At 48.6% G+C, this 13,866-nt stretch overlaps 1 protein-coding gene across 1 annotated transcript; it reads right to left on the bottom strand.

Moving 5' to 3' along the window:
- Window positions 1–326: 326 nt before the first annotated feature.
- On the bottom strand, window positions 327–2,869 carry PATE1 (prostate and testis expressed 1). Its single transcript, XM_023743249.1, has 3 exons — window positions 2,818–2,869; window positions 1,430–1,546; window positions 327–460 (listed from the first exon to the last, which is right to left on the bottom strand). Exons 1-3 carry the CDS (start codon window positions 2,867–2,869, stop codon window positions 327–329), a joined length of 303 nt encoding a protein of 100 aa, XP_023599017.1.
- Window positions 2,870–13,866: the final 10,997 nt, after the last annotated feature.

Genomic DNA, 13,866 nt, shown 5'->3' with positions numbered 1-13,866 from the left:
TAGAGTGCCTGCGGACTGAAGGGTCCCAGGTTTGATTCCAGTGGAGGGCACATGCCCAGGTTGTGGGCTCGATCCCCAGTAGGGGGCGTACAGGGGGCAGCCAATCAATGATTCTCTCTCATCATTGATGTTTCTATCTCTCTCTCTCCTCCCTTCCTCTCCGAAATCAATAAAGATACATTTTTTTAACTTAAAAAAGAGAAAGGGCTTTTTCTTACCCATGAAGAAGACAGCCATGTGTTTGCAACCTGAAATGTGTTTATTTAGGAAAGCATTCTCAAGAGGCCGTGGCAACAATGCCCCCTAGAGGTGGAGCCACAGAATTTCTAGATGAGTTCATTACAAAAGTCAGTGCTCCTGCAGCACCGGAAGTCTACCCGGTAGACGCTCCATCTGATGTTGTTCACGTTCGCACAGTTCTTCAGGCAGCCGGAGAAGACCAACCACAGAGTTCCGTCACCTGCAGGGGGGAGGAGAAACATCAGCACAGAGGCGCCTACCCAGAAACTTCTGTCCAGACCACCCGGCACAGGAAAGCGACCTCGGGTCGTAGTGTAAGGCTGTGTTATTCAAATGGAGAGAATTGGAAGATGCTGCTGGCTGGAGGCTTCCCAGGCGAAAGGCAGTGGCAGAGGAGTTGGGAGAGAGGGTTGGGGGTGGAGAAACAATGCCAGCAGCAATCCTGGGGTTGCCAAAGCGGCGCTTCCATCGAGAATCAGCACTGGTGTAAGTAAGACCGATAAATGCCAAGGGATCACTGAGCACGAAGGGTAGGCGATTGGAGAAGTCACGATGCTTAGTCTTACCCATCGAGGGCTATTTAACCGTTTGAGTCCCAAGCAGCGCGATCGCGCTGCTGAGATTTTATGTCGAGAAAACATACGATTCGTTTGAGTCCCAGAGGGTATTGAAAAAACACTGTCGAAGAATCCCCAACAGCGCAACCGCGCTTTCTCTAAATGAGTACGAAAAGACCCAAACAGCGTGATAGCGCTTGTTTTATTTTATGTCGAGAAATACCAAGCAGCGGCGATCGCGCTGCTTGGGACTCAAACGGTTAAGCCAGTCGCTACTGCTGCTCGCAGCTCCTCTGTCTCCACAGCTGAAAACCACCCAGGAGGACTTGCAGGCAGAGACAAAGACACGGAGCTGCCCTCCCCGCCCCACGCCGAGCTGCTCTCCAGCCAGTTGCCTCTCCCCTGCTCCCTTCGGGCTTCTCGAAATACTAGGCTCTCTAGCTACAGACCCACCCCTTCCTTCACGGGTCACCCTCATCTAGTTGCATTCTGCCATAGGATGGGGGGTGGAGGTACCAGCCACTCAGAGCTGAGATCGCCAGGAGTGAAAGGAGCCCCGCCTCTTTCCTCTGGCAGACACCTCCCTGTCTGCTTCCTTCGCCCCTCTTTCCTCCCCCCAACCCACAACTTACTTTTATAAATCCTCCCAACCGTGCAAGCCTCCTCCGGTGTGGCATGACAGATCCCCCTGCCTCTGTAGCATCTCTGCCCTGGAAACTTGACGTGGCACATCTTGCACTGGACGGTGTCTGTCATTTGGACCAGAGAGGAGGGAAGTGGAAGCGAGAGCAGCTCTCCATGCCCTGAGAGGACCCACCTCCCCTTTCAGGCTGGGATTCGGCAGAGGCTAAGCCAAGACAGGCTGTGGGGTCTATGGTCTCCAGAGCCTTAGTCTGACAAATACGGGAGGGGAAAGACACAAACAGAGGAACAAAGCGAAGGCTGAGGCCACCAGCTCAGGTCCTCCTCATACTCACCAAAAAATTTGCTTTTTTCAATATAGAGGTGCTGCTGGTAAGTGTCTGCGCTGGCAAAGAGAAATGGAACGTGAAGCAAACCTGCCCTTTTCATCCTTGCCGGGCCCGGGTCCATCCTCTCTCTAACCTGGAGCCACCTTAGGCCATGTCTGTCCCTCCGGAGCCTGAACACCTATCTCACGACCCCTCCGCGCTCCTTCCCCACTTGAATGCTCTTCACCTGTATGGGGCCTCTCAGACTCCTCTCCCCATTCTTCTAGGACGCAGCGCACACCAGGGGGAGACAGGGAAATACACTTTTTTTTTTAAACCTCACTCTCTTCTTTTTAACCCACCCTATGTGGCTTTTACCCACGTGTTGTCTGGAAGCTGACGATAGGAAAAAGCATCTGATAGCCATTAAGTAGTTACACTTTGGATTTGGCCCGCTAGTGCCTGGAACGTCTCCCTTTCCACTTTCCCTCGTTCTTGTCCTTTATTAACTCGCCCTAAGCCTTGTCAGCTGCTGTTCATGTTAGGAGGTCAAACTTAAAACCAGCTCCCACCCCAGCCCCCTCCTGCGGGAATAGGTTGCCGGGTGTTCCAAGTCTGGGTCTATCTCTGGTTCCTTTCCATCCCCAAGGCCTGCCCTGCCCTCTCTCATCTCCTCCCTCCTCTAACCTTCCCCCTCCCCCACTACTGATCCATTTCTACTCACCTGCATATTCTCTGTTCATAAATGACCCAGATAGTACTGTTGGGGGAAGAGAGATACATTCTCTGCAGACCTTGTTTTAACAAGTCCCACCTCCCAGCTTCTGTGAAAATTCTCTCAATTCCTTATAACCCATCAATTTTTTCCTGGGGGGAGTGGGGGAGGCACGGACAGAAGCTATGGCTTTGGTGAGATCCCAGGGACATGATGCCCTGAGGCGGAAGGCATGGCATTGGAATGGCAGTTTCTGGTGCCCCAGGGCTCCCCTAAGAGGACCTCTGTGGTGGGAACCCTGACCCATTCCAGGACCCTCCACATGTCTCTCCAACCGTCACCCCTGGGGGCTCACCTCTGAAGCAGCAGAGCAGCACAGGGAGCCCCCGCAGGAGGGGCCTGTCCATTGTGGAGGGAGAGCTGAGTAGCTTAGGGCAGGAGCTGAGGTGCCTATTTATACACCTGCCAGGTGGGGCTTCCCCAGGAAGGGCTAAGGGCGGGGACACTGTGGAAGTCCTTCAGAGACTCTCCTGCTTCTAGGGACCAGTCATTTCCCTTTCGGCACATTTCGGGAGAGGGACTGGCTAGAGACACATCCTGGCCCTGATTTATTTCAGTCCTGCCACTCAGGGTGTCCCATGTCATGTTCTACGACCTTTTCTTTCTTCCACACGGTGGAGAGTACAGGGTGGGTCAGGGCTGGGCAGGTAGGACTCAGACATTCTCACCAAGGTGCTCATTAAAGCAAGGAGAGCATGAGTGCAGATAACTGGAAGGCAGAATGGCCGATGCCTCTAGGGCAGTGGTTCTCAACCTTCTGGCCCTTTAAATACAGTTCCTCATGTTGTGGTGACTCCCAACCATAGAATTATTTTCGTTGCTACTTCATGACTGTCATGTTGCTACTGTTATGGGGTCTTACGCGACCCCTGTGAAAGGGTCGGTCGTTCGACCGCCAAAGGGGTCGCGACCCACAGGTTGAGAACCGCTGCTCTAGGGAATGGGGAAGAGAAGGGGAGGATTAGGCTCAGAGGCCCTGACAGAGGATTTTCCTGAGGGGCGTGGCTCCCCACTGTCAGTCATCCTGGAATGAAGCAAACCCTAGGGCAGGAGATGAGAGTCGAGGAGGAAACTGCTTCCCACTCTGGGAGCTGAGACTTAGATTTTTTGTATGTCAATCCTCACCCAAGGAGATTTTTCCCATTAATTTTTAGAAAGACTGGAAAGGATGGTGGAAGAAGAAGAGAGAGAGAAGAAGAGAGAGAGAGAGAGAGAGAGAGAGACAGAGATGTGAGAGAGACACATCCATTATTGGTTGCCTCCTGCTCCTGCCCCAACCAGGGCCGGTGGTCAAACCCGAAACCCAGGTACATGCCCTTGACCAGGAATCGAACCCGTGACCCTTCAGTGTATGGGCAAACGCTCTAACCACTGACCCACCCCAGCCAGGGTGAGACGTAGACTTTTGTTAGCAGAGAGAAGGTTTGGATTACTTCTCCTGGAGGGCGGTCAGCTGGTCCTTCCCCCTGGCTGTCAGGCCGGGTATTAGTGGGTTTTCCCTGAACTCTGAGGGTGACTGTGCATCCAGGTAGGTAGGTGGCTGAATGTCAAGGTCCCATGGAAGGACTGAGCCAGCGGATTCCAAGAACAGCCATAGCCAGGATCTCATTCTATGTTTTCTGTTAGCTTCCCTCAGTAATTCCTATGCCTTCAACAAACTATAATGGAAATCTCAGCTTAGTCCCTGATGTTATTTGCCAGGAATTGAGGGTAGGGTCTGTGTCCATGCTTCGGGCAAAGCCATATAGGGGGAGAAACAGCACCTGGAAGGAAGCAGATTGCACTAGGGCAGTGGTTGGCAAACTCATTAGTCAACAGAGCCAAATATCAACAGTACAACAGTGGAAATTTCTTTTGAGAGCCAAATTTTTTAAACTTAAGCTATACAGGTAGGTACATTCAACTTTAACTTCACGGTCTTCGTCTTCCGTTTTTCTTTGCTTCTTCTTTGTAGCCATCTCAAACAGGGCACCTCAAAAAATGTTTCATTTTATAATAATAAAGCCACCAACACAAAAGAATTACAATTCTTAAATTGATGACAAAAATACCTGTAGGATTTGCAGCTGGAAAAATACAGGTAACTTTATGCTTCGAGTAGGTACTTTTGTCACCCGCTCGCGATTTGCGGACGCGACTAGCACTAACCACTGCACCATGAGACTGCTGACTGACTGGCTCACTCAACTCGTGCATGAATCGCACGCCTCTCCCGCTGCATATCCCGCGGCCCGACCGACCGACCGACACCCCCCACTTCTTCTAAGGCCACTTCTTCAAAATAGACTCGCCCAGGCCGAAAACCGACTTCTGCACATGGGCCACGAAGTTTCAATCGCACTGTACGTGTGCGCCCGCACGTGGTATTTTGTGCAAGAGCCACACTCAAGGGGCCAAAGAGCCGCATGTGACTCATGAGCCGGGGTTTGCCGACCACTGCCCTAGGGCACTAGGTAGGTCTACAGCAAAGGGGGCGGTGGTCTCAGCCAGATGTGGGCTGGTGAGGCAGGGCACAAGAGTGATGCATCGAGGAGATTTTCGCCATGACATACTGGAAGTTACCACTGCCTACCAAAGAGCACACTAGCTCTTCCCTCAAGGGAAGAAGGAGGAAGAGAGGCAAACCCATGAACTAGAACCCGGGTGAAGCTGTGAAATAGCACCAATAAGTATTTGTGCATCACACACACACACACACACACACACACACACACACAGGCGGCATGACTGATTTTTGTCTTGTGCACAGTCATTAGCTCGTCTTATCGCCCTGACATTTCATGTCTTCTCTGCTTCTCTATATTCCTCTCTTCCACAATTTGAGATCTTCCCTCTTTCCTTCCATCCTTATTTCTTTCGCCAATGGCAGCCACCAGAAAGGAGCACAGGCTCTCCCTCCTTCTGCACCTGCCAGGACCATCTCCTCACTAATTACCCTCCTCTGATGTGATTAAGCCACTTCTAAAGAACAGACTTCTCTCTCCTGCTTTACTGACCCACCTGGATTCTTTGCTTAATGAACCCATTCCATTGACTTACTTTTCTCCTAAAATCTCCTCACATACTCCCAGCCTTAATATCTCAAAATACCCGATTTTCCTTTTTAAGAATATATTTTTATTATTGATTTCAGAGTGGAAGGGAAAGGGAGAGAGAGGTAGAAACATCAATGGTGAGAGAGAATCATTGATCAGCCGCCTCCTGCGCGCCCCATCCTGGGGATCGAGACCGCAACCCGGGCATGTGCCCTGCCCGGGAATTGAACCTGGTTCATAGGTTGATGCTCAACCACTGAGCCACGTGGGCCGATACTCCTGATTTTCTTACTGAGCCCACTCTGTTCTTTCTCTCAGTGCCTCTAATCCTTTTTCTTATCCTCTTAGCTCACCTCATAATAATTATTTTTATGTCATAAATTTCAGACCCATGACTTAAAAGTGTTCAGGGTTGCTTTAGACCTTACCTAAGTCTGCACGGCCCCTTTATCAGGATGCCCCTCTCCCCATCACAGCGTTCCAGAGGTGCAATTAGACCGGAAGTGGAGCCAGGGTTTATCTCAACTGAGAGTAACCAGGGAGGTCTCCAGTGGCGTCCATATGTGTGAGATTAGAATCTGTTAGATCAGGGCTAGGATTTTTGCTTTGCATTTCCGATGTTAGGCAAATACTAAAAATGACATTTCTTGAATGGAGATTTGCTTTCTAGTTATTACTTTTTAAAAAGATATATTTTATTGATTTTTTACAGAGAGGAAGGGAGAAATATAGAGAGTTAGAAACATTGATGAGAGAGAAACATCAATCAGCTGCCTGTTGCACACCCCCAATCAAGGAACATTCCCTTGACTAGGATTGAACCTGGGACCCCTGAGTCCGCAGACCGACGCTCTATCCATTGAGCCAAACCGATTAGGGCTCTAGTTATTACTTTTAAAGGAGACAGATTGACTCTCCACAGGGAATTTAGCCAAATATCCTGAAATTTATTGCTAATCCAGATAGTTCCACATAAGGACCTTTCTGAAGAGGTCAGTGGGGCTGGTGTGAGTACCGGATCGGGGGACGGAGCTCTCAGCTGTGGCAGATCCCACACCTGAAGAGGCGAGTCAACGGGATGAAGAAGCACAGTCACTGGCCCCATGGGCACCGCTAGCCTCAGGCTCCTGGCTTGTCCCAGTACCCACAGGACATATGCCAGTGATCCAGCAGAAAGAACAGTCTCTTCTCCATCAGGGTTTGAAAGAACAGTCAGAGCAGAGCAGCCTCTTTTCCCTCGGGCGAGGGAGGAGCACAGCTCTGGGCGACTGGGGCCTGTTGAAAGCAGAGAAGTTCTACCTTCGTGAAGGCTGTGAAAACAGAAGCTTTTCAGACAACACGTGCAGAGCCGATAAAGAACAGAAGAGAAGTGCTCTGGGAGCCTGTGTGCATCCTTGTCTCTACCCTGAGACTAGCCACCCCTGAGGGTTTTCTGGGAATCTCAGGCTTGTTCAAAACACCCCCAGTTCCCTAGACAGCGCCCCCCTGCGGTTCTGAGGTCTGGAGAGGGTAGCATGGCCATTGCAGTGACGAGGGAGGGAGGTCTAGGATTCAAGGGAGAATGAGCAGCCAATAGCTTAGCCCCTGGTCCTGTTACAAATAAAATGTTCTGTGCGTTTAATATGCCGCCGGCACACCCAGCTATCTCCAGAAGAACTCTTCCCACCGGTGACCTCAATTTTCTGGAAGACTTTTTTGAGAATTAGTGTTATTCCTTTCTTTACTTAAAAAAATTTTTTTTAATTATTTCAGAGAGGAAGGGAGTAGGAGAGAGAGAGAGATTCACTCAAAAATCTGTACTATAGAATTCGGGACTGCCCTTCTCCTCTCCAATCTGAATTCATGGTACATGGAGGCCTTGCTCAGAGACCTCTTTGCAAACTGCCAGCACTCCCACCGTGGCACATAGCCCGCTGTACTGCGGGTTTATGACATGTTTTTACATATGTTATCATTATAAAAATAATCTTACATATATCATCATTATAAAAGTAATCTTACGTATGCCATAATTATAAAAGTAATCTTACATCTGTCATAATTATAAAAATAATCTCTCTGTATTCAGAGAGACTGTCCCTGACCAGTTCACTGAAGCAGATGCCCCGTGTTATTTCCTGTGTGTGTATAGCTGTGGGATTTTTATATTGGTGGAAACTAACATACATACCAAGAAAGAGCACAGAACACGAATGCACATCTGAAATTGTGTTAACGTGTACACGTAACTATGAACCGTGTCAGGAATTGAGTGTTGCTGGGGCCACAGAAAACTCCTCCACGGCAGGTGCTCCTTCCTATCCACAGTCTCCTCATCTAGTTGCCTCATTTAGTGGGAACATGATCCTTTCTCTTACGAAATGTATAGTTTTATAGTCTTATCACACCATATTTTTGCTTGGTTTTGAATATCAATATAAATGGAGTCAAAACAGTCTGCATTTTTTAAATTATCCATGTTTTCCTATGAAGCTTGCTTTTTTTCCTCTATAGTATTCCATTAGATGACTATTAGAGCTGAGAACTATCCAGTATCAGCCAAAAACATCATCTCAGAGATTCAAGGAAACCTAAAAAGCCAGGCCGGCGTGGCTCAGTGGTTAAGTGTCGACCTATGAACCAGGAGGTTACTGTTCGACTCCTGAGCAGGGCACATGCCCTGGTTGCGGGCTTGATCCCCAGTGTGGGGCGTGCAGGAGGCAGCTGATCAATGATTCTCTTTCACCATTGATGTTTCTATCCCTCTCTCCCCCTCTTCCTTCCTCTCACTGAAATCAATAAAAATATTTAAAAAAAAAAAAGACAGAGAGAGAGAGGAGGCCCAAGAGAAATGCACCACTGGTCATGACCTACAGTGTTGGGTCTCTGTTCTCAAGGAGGTAGGAGCACTAATGCTATGTGTGCAGTTCCCGAGAATCCTGGGGTCAGCCCATAGGGTTAGGGCCGTGGTTGGCAAACTGTGGCTTTTTGGCCCCTTGAGTGTGGCTCTTCCTAAGCCTTAGGAGGACCCTAATTAAGTTAATAACAATGTACCTACCTAGATAGTTTAAGTTGAAAAAATTTGGCTCTCAAAAGAAATTTCCATCGTCGTACTGTTGATATTTGGATCTGTTGACTAATGAGTTTGCCGACCACTGGGTTAGGGGAACAGAACATCTTCTTCTTGGGGCCTTGAGCTGAGCTCGTTTCTGATCATTAAGGTCCAGGTGGGCAGCAGATGAAGGGTGAAGAGCTTAGTCAGGTGAGAAAGGAACAAGGAGCACTAATTAGAACGCGGCAGCATGGAACTCAGGTGCCATTCAGAGGTGGGTGGGGAACACGGGAAAGGGTGTCCGTGCGTTTAGCAGATGTGAACATACTCAAGGGGAAAAAAAGCACAGCTCTTATCATTTCAAAGACTTAACATGAGCCAAAGTGTTGAAAATGCCAGGTGAGAAAGAGGACATAGCCTCCTCTCCATGTCTTAGAAATTTTCTGAAACTGTATGCTCACCCATAGAATAAGGAAGTGAGGTTCTTGTAATACCTCCACACTCCCCCTTATCCCCAAAAAAGTTTCTCCCCCAAGTCGGCCAGGTATGTCCAAAGGCGCTGTGATGAGGACCCCCTGCTGGGGTTCGCTGGAGTGCCAGGTCTCTATAACTTCAAAGGTGAGGAAATAGCCAAAATTTCAATTCTTCAAGACCCTGTTATCAACTGTGGTCACCACGCTGTACATTCGAGCCACAGACTGTATCCATCTTATAGCTGAGAGTCTGTGCCCTTACACCAACCTCTTCCTATTCCCTTCACCCCCGTCTCAGGCAACCACTTTTCTATTCTCTGTTTCTATGACTTTTACTCTTGCTGCTGCTGCTGCTGTTTTTATTTGTCTTTCTCTGTCTGCCTTATTTTATTTAGTGCCATGTGAGATGGCGGGTGTGTTAACTAACTAGATTGGGGGTGGGGGAGAGGTCGTGTCATAATCCGATTTTAAAGATACTCATTTTGTAGTTGTACAGATTTCACAATGTATGTCGAATCACCATGATGCACATTTTAAATATCTAGTGGCCCAAGTGGAAATCTCCGTTCTGCCGCCTCGCACTGTGACCCTGGCAAATCATTTAACCTTTCCCCGCCTCCATTTCAAAAACCTAAAAAGTGGGTAGACTGATGCCCAAGGAGGAAACAGTCTGGGGTCAAGGTCTCCGAGTTTTCCTCAAAAGACCTGCACCAGAACGAACTGAGGAATCAGCCACCCCGGCCACCCAGACCTAGAGGACGTGGGGTGGGAGCAGGACTCGCCCTGCTGCTCACATCGGAGGGCCTATCTGGCCACAGCAGAACCACTGCCAGCCTCCACCGGAATGTAGGTACCGACTTTCAGCTACAGCTCCTCCCGTGAGCCACGGAGGGAGGGCAGAATCAGTCACCCACTGTTCCCTTGAGCTGTGGAAGCGACTTAACTGACTGTTCTATATCCATATGTGAGCTGTAGAGTCACCCTGAGAAAAAATGATTGCGGGCTGCTTTAAGATTATAATCGCTGCCGAAACCGGTTTGGCTCAGTGGATAGAGCGTCGGCCTGCAGACTCAAGGGTCCCAGGTTCGATTCTGGTCAAGGGCATGTACCTTGGTTGCGGGCACATCCCCAGTAGAGCCTGTGCAGGAGGCAGCTGATCAATGTTTCTCTCTCATCGATGTTTCTAACTCTCTATCCCTCTCCCTTCCTCTCTGTAAAAAAATCAATAAATTGTATTTTTTTAAAAAAGGTTATCATCACTAAAAGAGGAAAGGGGTGCAATGAAAAGCCCCTGGGGTGCAACGTTGATGCTTTTATTCTTCCAAAGTGTTAGTATTTGGGGCTTTTGAATTCCTGTCATTTTATGGGACAGGTTTGTTTTGTTGTTGTTATTCCTCACCTGAGGATATTTCCCCATTGATTTTTAGAGAGAGTGGAAGGGAGGGGGGCAGAGAGGGAAGCATTGATGTGAAAGAGACACATGGATTGGTTGCCTCCTGCTTGAGCTCTGACTGGGCTGGGATCGAGCCTGCTACCGAGGTGTGTGCCCTTGATTGGAATAGAACCTGCGACCCTTCAGTCCTTGGGCTGACACTCTAACCACTGAGCCACACCAGCTAGGACTATAGCATAGATTTTTGAGTGAAATTAATCTAGAGACCTTTTTTGTCTTAGTCAGAGACTGTTCTTTTTCTCTTCAGAAGATAACAATAATAAAGACTATATATTTTCTAAGCACCTGCTCTGTTAGAAACACTGCAAACACACTATCTTTTTTTGAGATATTAATTTTTTCAATTGCAGTTTACATTCAATATTATTTTGTATGAGTTTCAGGTCTACAGCATAGTGGTTAGACAATTATCCTATATAATAAAAGCCTAACATGCTAAGTGTCCGACCATTTGTTCGACCATTCTATCAGTTGCTATGACATGCAGTGATCACCAGGGGGCAGACGCTCTGACCAGTAGGTTAGCTTGCTGCTGGGGTCCAGCTGATCAGGACTAGGCCAGACAGGCCAACACACCCTGGAGCCCTCCAATGGTCCCTCCCCAGCTCTGATCATGCACCAGTGGGGTCCCTAGGCCTGGTCTGCACCCTCTCACAATCCAGGACCCCCTCAGGGGATGTCAGAGAGCTGGTTTCGGCCCGATCCCCACAGGCCAGGACAGAAACCCCACCGATGCACAAATCTGTGTACCAGGCCTCTAGTATACTTTATAAAATGTTCCCCCCAATATTTCCAATACCCACCTGACACCATACATAGACATTACAATATTATTGACTATATTCCCTATGCTGAACTTTACATCCCCATGACTATTCTGTAACTACCAATCTATACTTCTCAATCCCTTCACCTAGACCCCAAAACCCCCTCCCCTCTGGCACCCATCAGTCTGGCAAACACATGATCTTCCATCCTCGCATTAGCACACTCACATGGTGCTTATTATTATTAAGGACTCCAACTACCGAAGGACACTCAAGAAGAAAGAAATACACTTTTCAAGATATTAACCTTCTCACAAGGAAAGTTCAGATGCTTTACCGGTGAACGCTATTGAACAGTTCAGAAAGGAATAACACTGCCCTGGCCAGTATGGTTTATCTTGTCCTCTGAAAGGTTGCCAGTTCAATTCCCAGTCAGGGCACATGCCTGGGTTGCAGGCTCAATCCCTGGTAGAGGGTGTGTAGGAGGCAGCCAATGGATGTTTCACTCTCACATCAATGTTTCTCTCTCCGCCTTCCTTCCTCTCTCTCTCTCTCTCTCTCTCTCTCTCTCTCTCTCTCTCTCTTTCTCTCAAAACAAACAAACAAAAAATGAATAACACAAACTCTCAAAAAAGTCTTCCAGAAAATTGAGGAGGAGTTAGTGTGTCCTAACTCATTTTATGGAGCCAGCATTACCTTAATACCAAAACCAAATAAAGACATTCTAAGAAAAGATTCCGATATGTGACATAGCTTTCGACTTCTAGAACTTGGCGTGCACCTTTCTCTCTTTAAAGAATGCCATTGATCTTGATTCTGCTTAGCCAAGTCCTATTATTCATTACATTGTACTCCCTCCATAAGTTGTTCTCTTATTCTAGTCAATGGTGTTTGACTCCTCTTCTGAATAGCTTTTGGTCTGATTAGGACTGGACTGCGAAACTCTCGGAAAGGAATGGGGTTCCATAGCAGTGAACCTCCAAACAGGCTTCTTGGACAAAGGCAACTGCTTTTAATTCATCCTCAAAGGGGCGGAAATATATGAAAAGAGAGCGAGGGAGCTAACTGGGGGACCAGCAAAGGTAGCTACAGCAGCCAGGCTAAAGTGATTGACACTTAGACTTAGGTTGTGTCCTAGTCATGGTCCAAATACAACTTAGTCAAGAGACATGGGAAAGAAAAACAAGTGGACTTAATGAGCTGTCAGAAGGGGCAAAGAGGGGCATAAAGAGAGAAAAAAAACATGTTGGGGGGTTTGCAACCTTTAAGTTGCCCCCCCCCTTTGAATAGGTGCCATGGTTTCCTTAACTTATAATCTGATTGTTTGCCTGGGGAAAAATGGAATTGTTGCAAAATAGAATGTAAATGATCTCCTTTATTTTCCTGCCTCCGATTTCTCCCAGCTGTGGACTAATCCTATATAATAAAAGCCTAATATGCAAATCGACTGAACAGCAGAACGACAGGTTGTTATGATGCACACTGACCACCAGAGGGCAGACACTTAATGCAGGAGCTGTCCCCTGGTGGTCAGTGCACTCCCAGAGAGGGAGTGCTGCTCAGCCAGAAGCTGGGCTCATGGCTGGCGAGTGCAGCAGTGGTGGCAGGAGCCTCTCCTGCCTCCATGGCAGCGCTAAAGAGCAGCGAGCTGAGCCATAAGGAGCAGTGAGCAGGCAGGCGGTGAGGAGCGAGGGGTCCCAGACTGTGAGAGGCATGTCTGACTGCTGGGGAGCAGGCCTAAGCCAGCAGGCAGACTTCCCCTGAGGACTCCCGGACTGCGAGAGGGTGCAGGCCAGGCTGAGGGACCCCTCCCCCACCAGTGCATGAATTTTGTGCACCAGGCCTCTAGTAGTATATATTCCTCTGAGATTTCCTATCCTGTAATCGGCTCACCACTTGGGACAATCTGATATGGTGACGTCTTGGGTCCTTGTGCGAGACATGTTTTATTGAATGATAACTGAATTTGTCGTCTCCAACTCCATTCTTATCAGACATACTGAGAATCTGAGGTGAGCTCCTTTCTTACCTTCACTTGAATGGTCCTCCCCTTGACCAGCCCAGTGTTAGGCGATGTGGCTGAATCCAGCACAATCCGTGGGTGTATCATGCATTTGTGTGCCTGTGGGGTATAGCCTGGTACCGGGGCTCAGTGGGCTAGTTGGTAACCTCACACAGAGTTCGTCCGGAACATCCAAAGGTTGCCAAAGGTTGGACAAGGCAGAGAATGTGTGGAATCTGAAGGTGGCTCCCAGGTCTGCTTCCCTTTGATCCCCTGCCTTTTCTGGGATGAGCTTGTGACTCATCCCAGAATCTTCCTTTGATCACCTCTTTCATATGCAAATGTCTTGGTCCTGGCCCTGCGTGGGCTCTAGGAATGGAGAGAGGAAGCCGAGCACCCACTCTCTTAGAGGCGGGGCTTCCCAAAGCAAGGGAATGAAAGGCACCTTTTAGAGCTCAGGATGCAAGTGGAAGAGCAGGAGGCTGGGAGGAAATGCAGCTTCGTCTCCACCCCACAGCCTGTCTAGGACACCATCCCTCAGCCCTCCCTGGAGCTTGGTTTCCTGCTGCATCATCCTTTTCCC

Source organism: Myotis lucifugus, unplaced genomic scaffold (genome assembly GCF_000147115.1).
Source record: "Myotis lucifugus unplaced genomic scaffold, Myoluc2.0 scaffold_382, whole genome shotgun sequence".
In the NCBI taxonomy this organism is placed as follows: domain Eukaryota; kingdom Metazoa; phylum Chordata; class Mammalia; order Chiroptera; family Vespertilionidae; genus Myotis; species Myotis lucifugus.
This window is presented reverse-complemented; position numbering and strand designations above follow the sequence as displayed.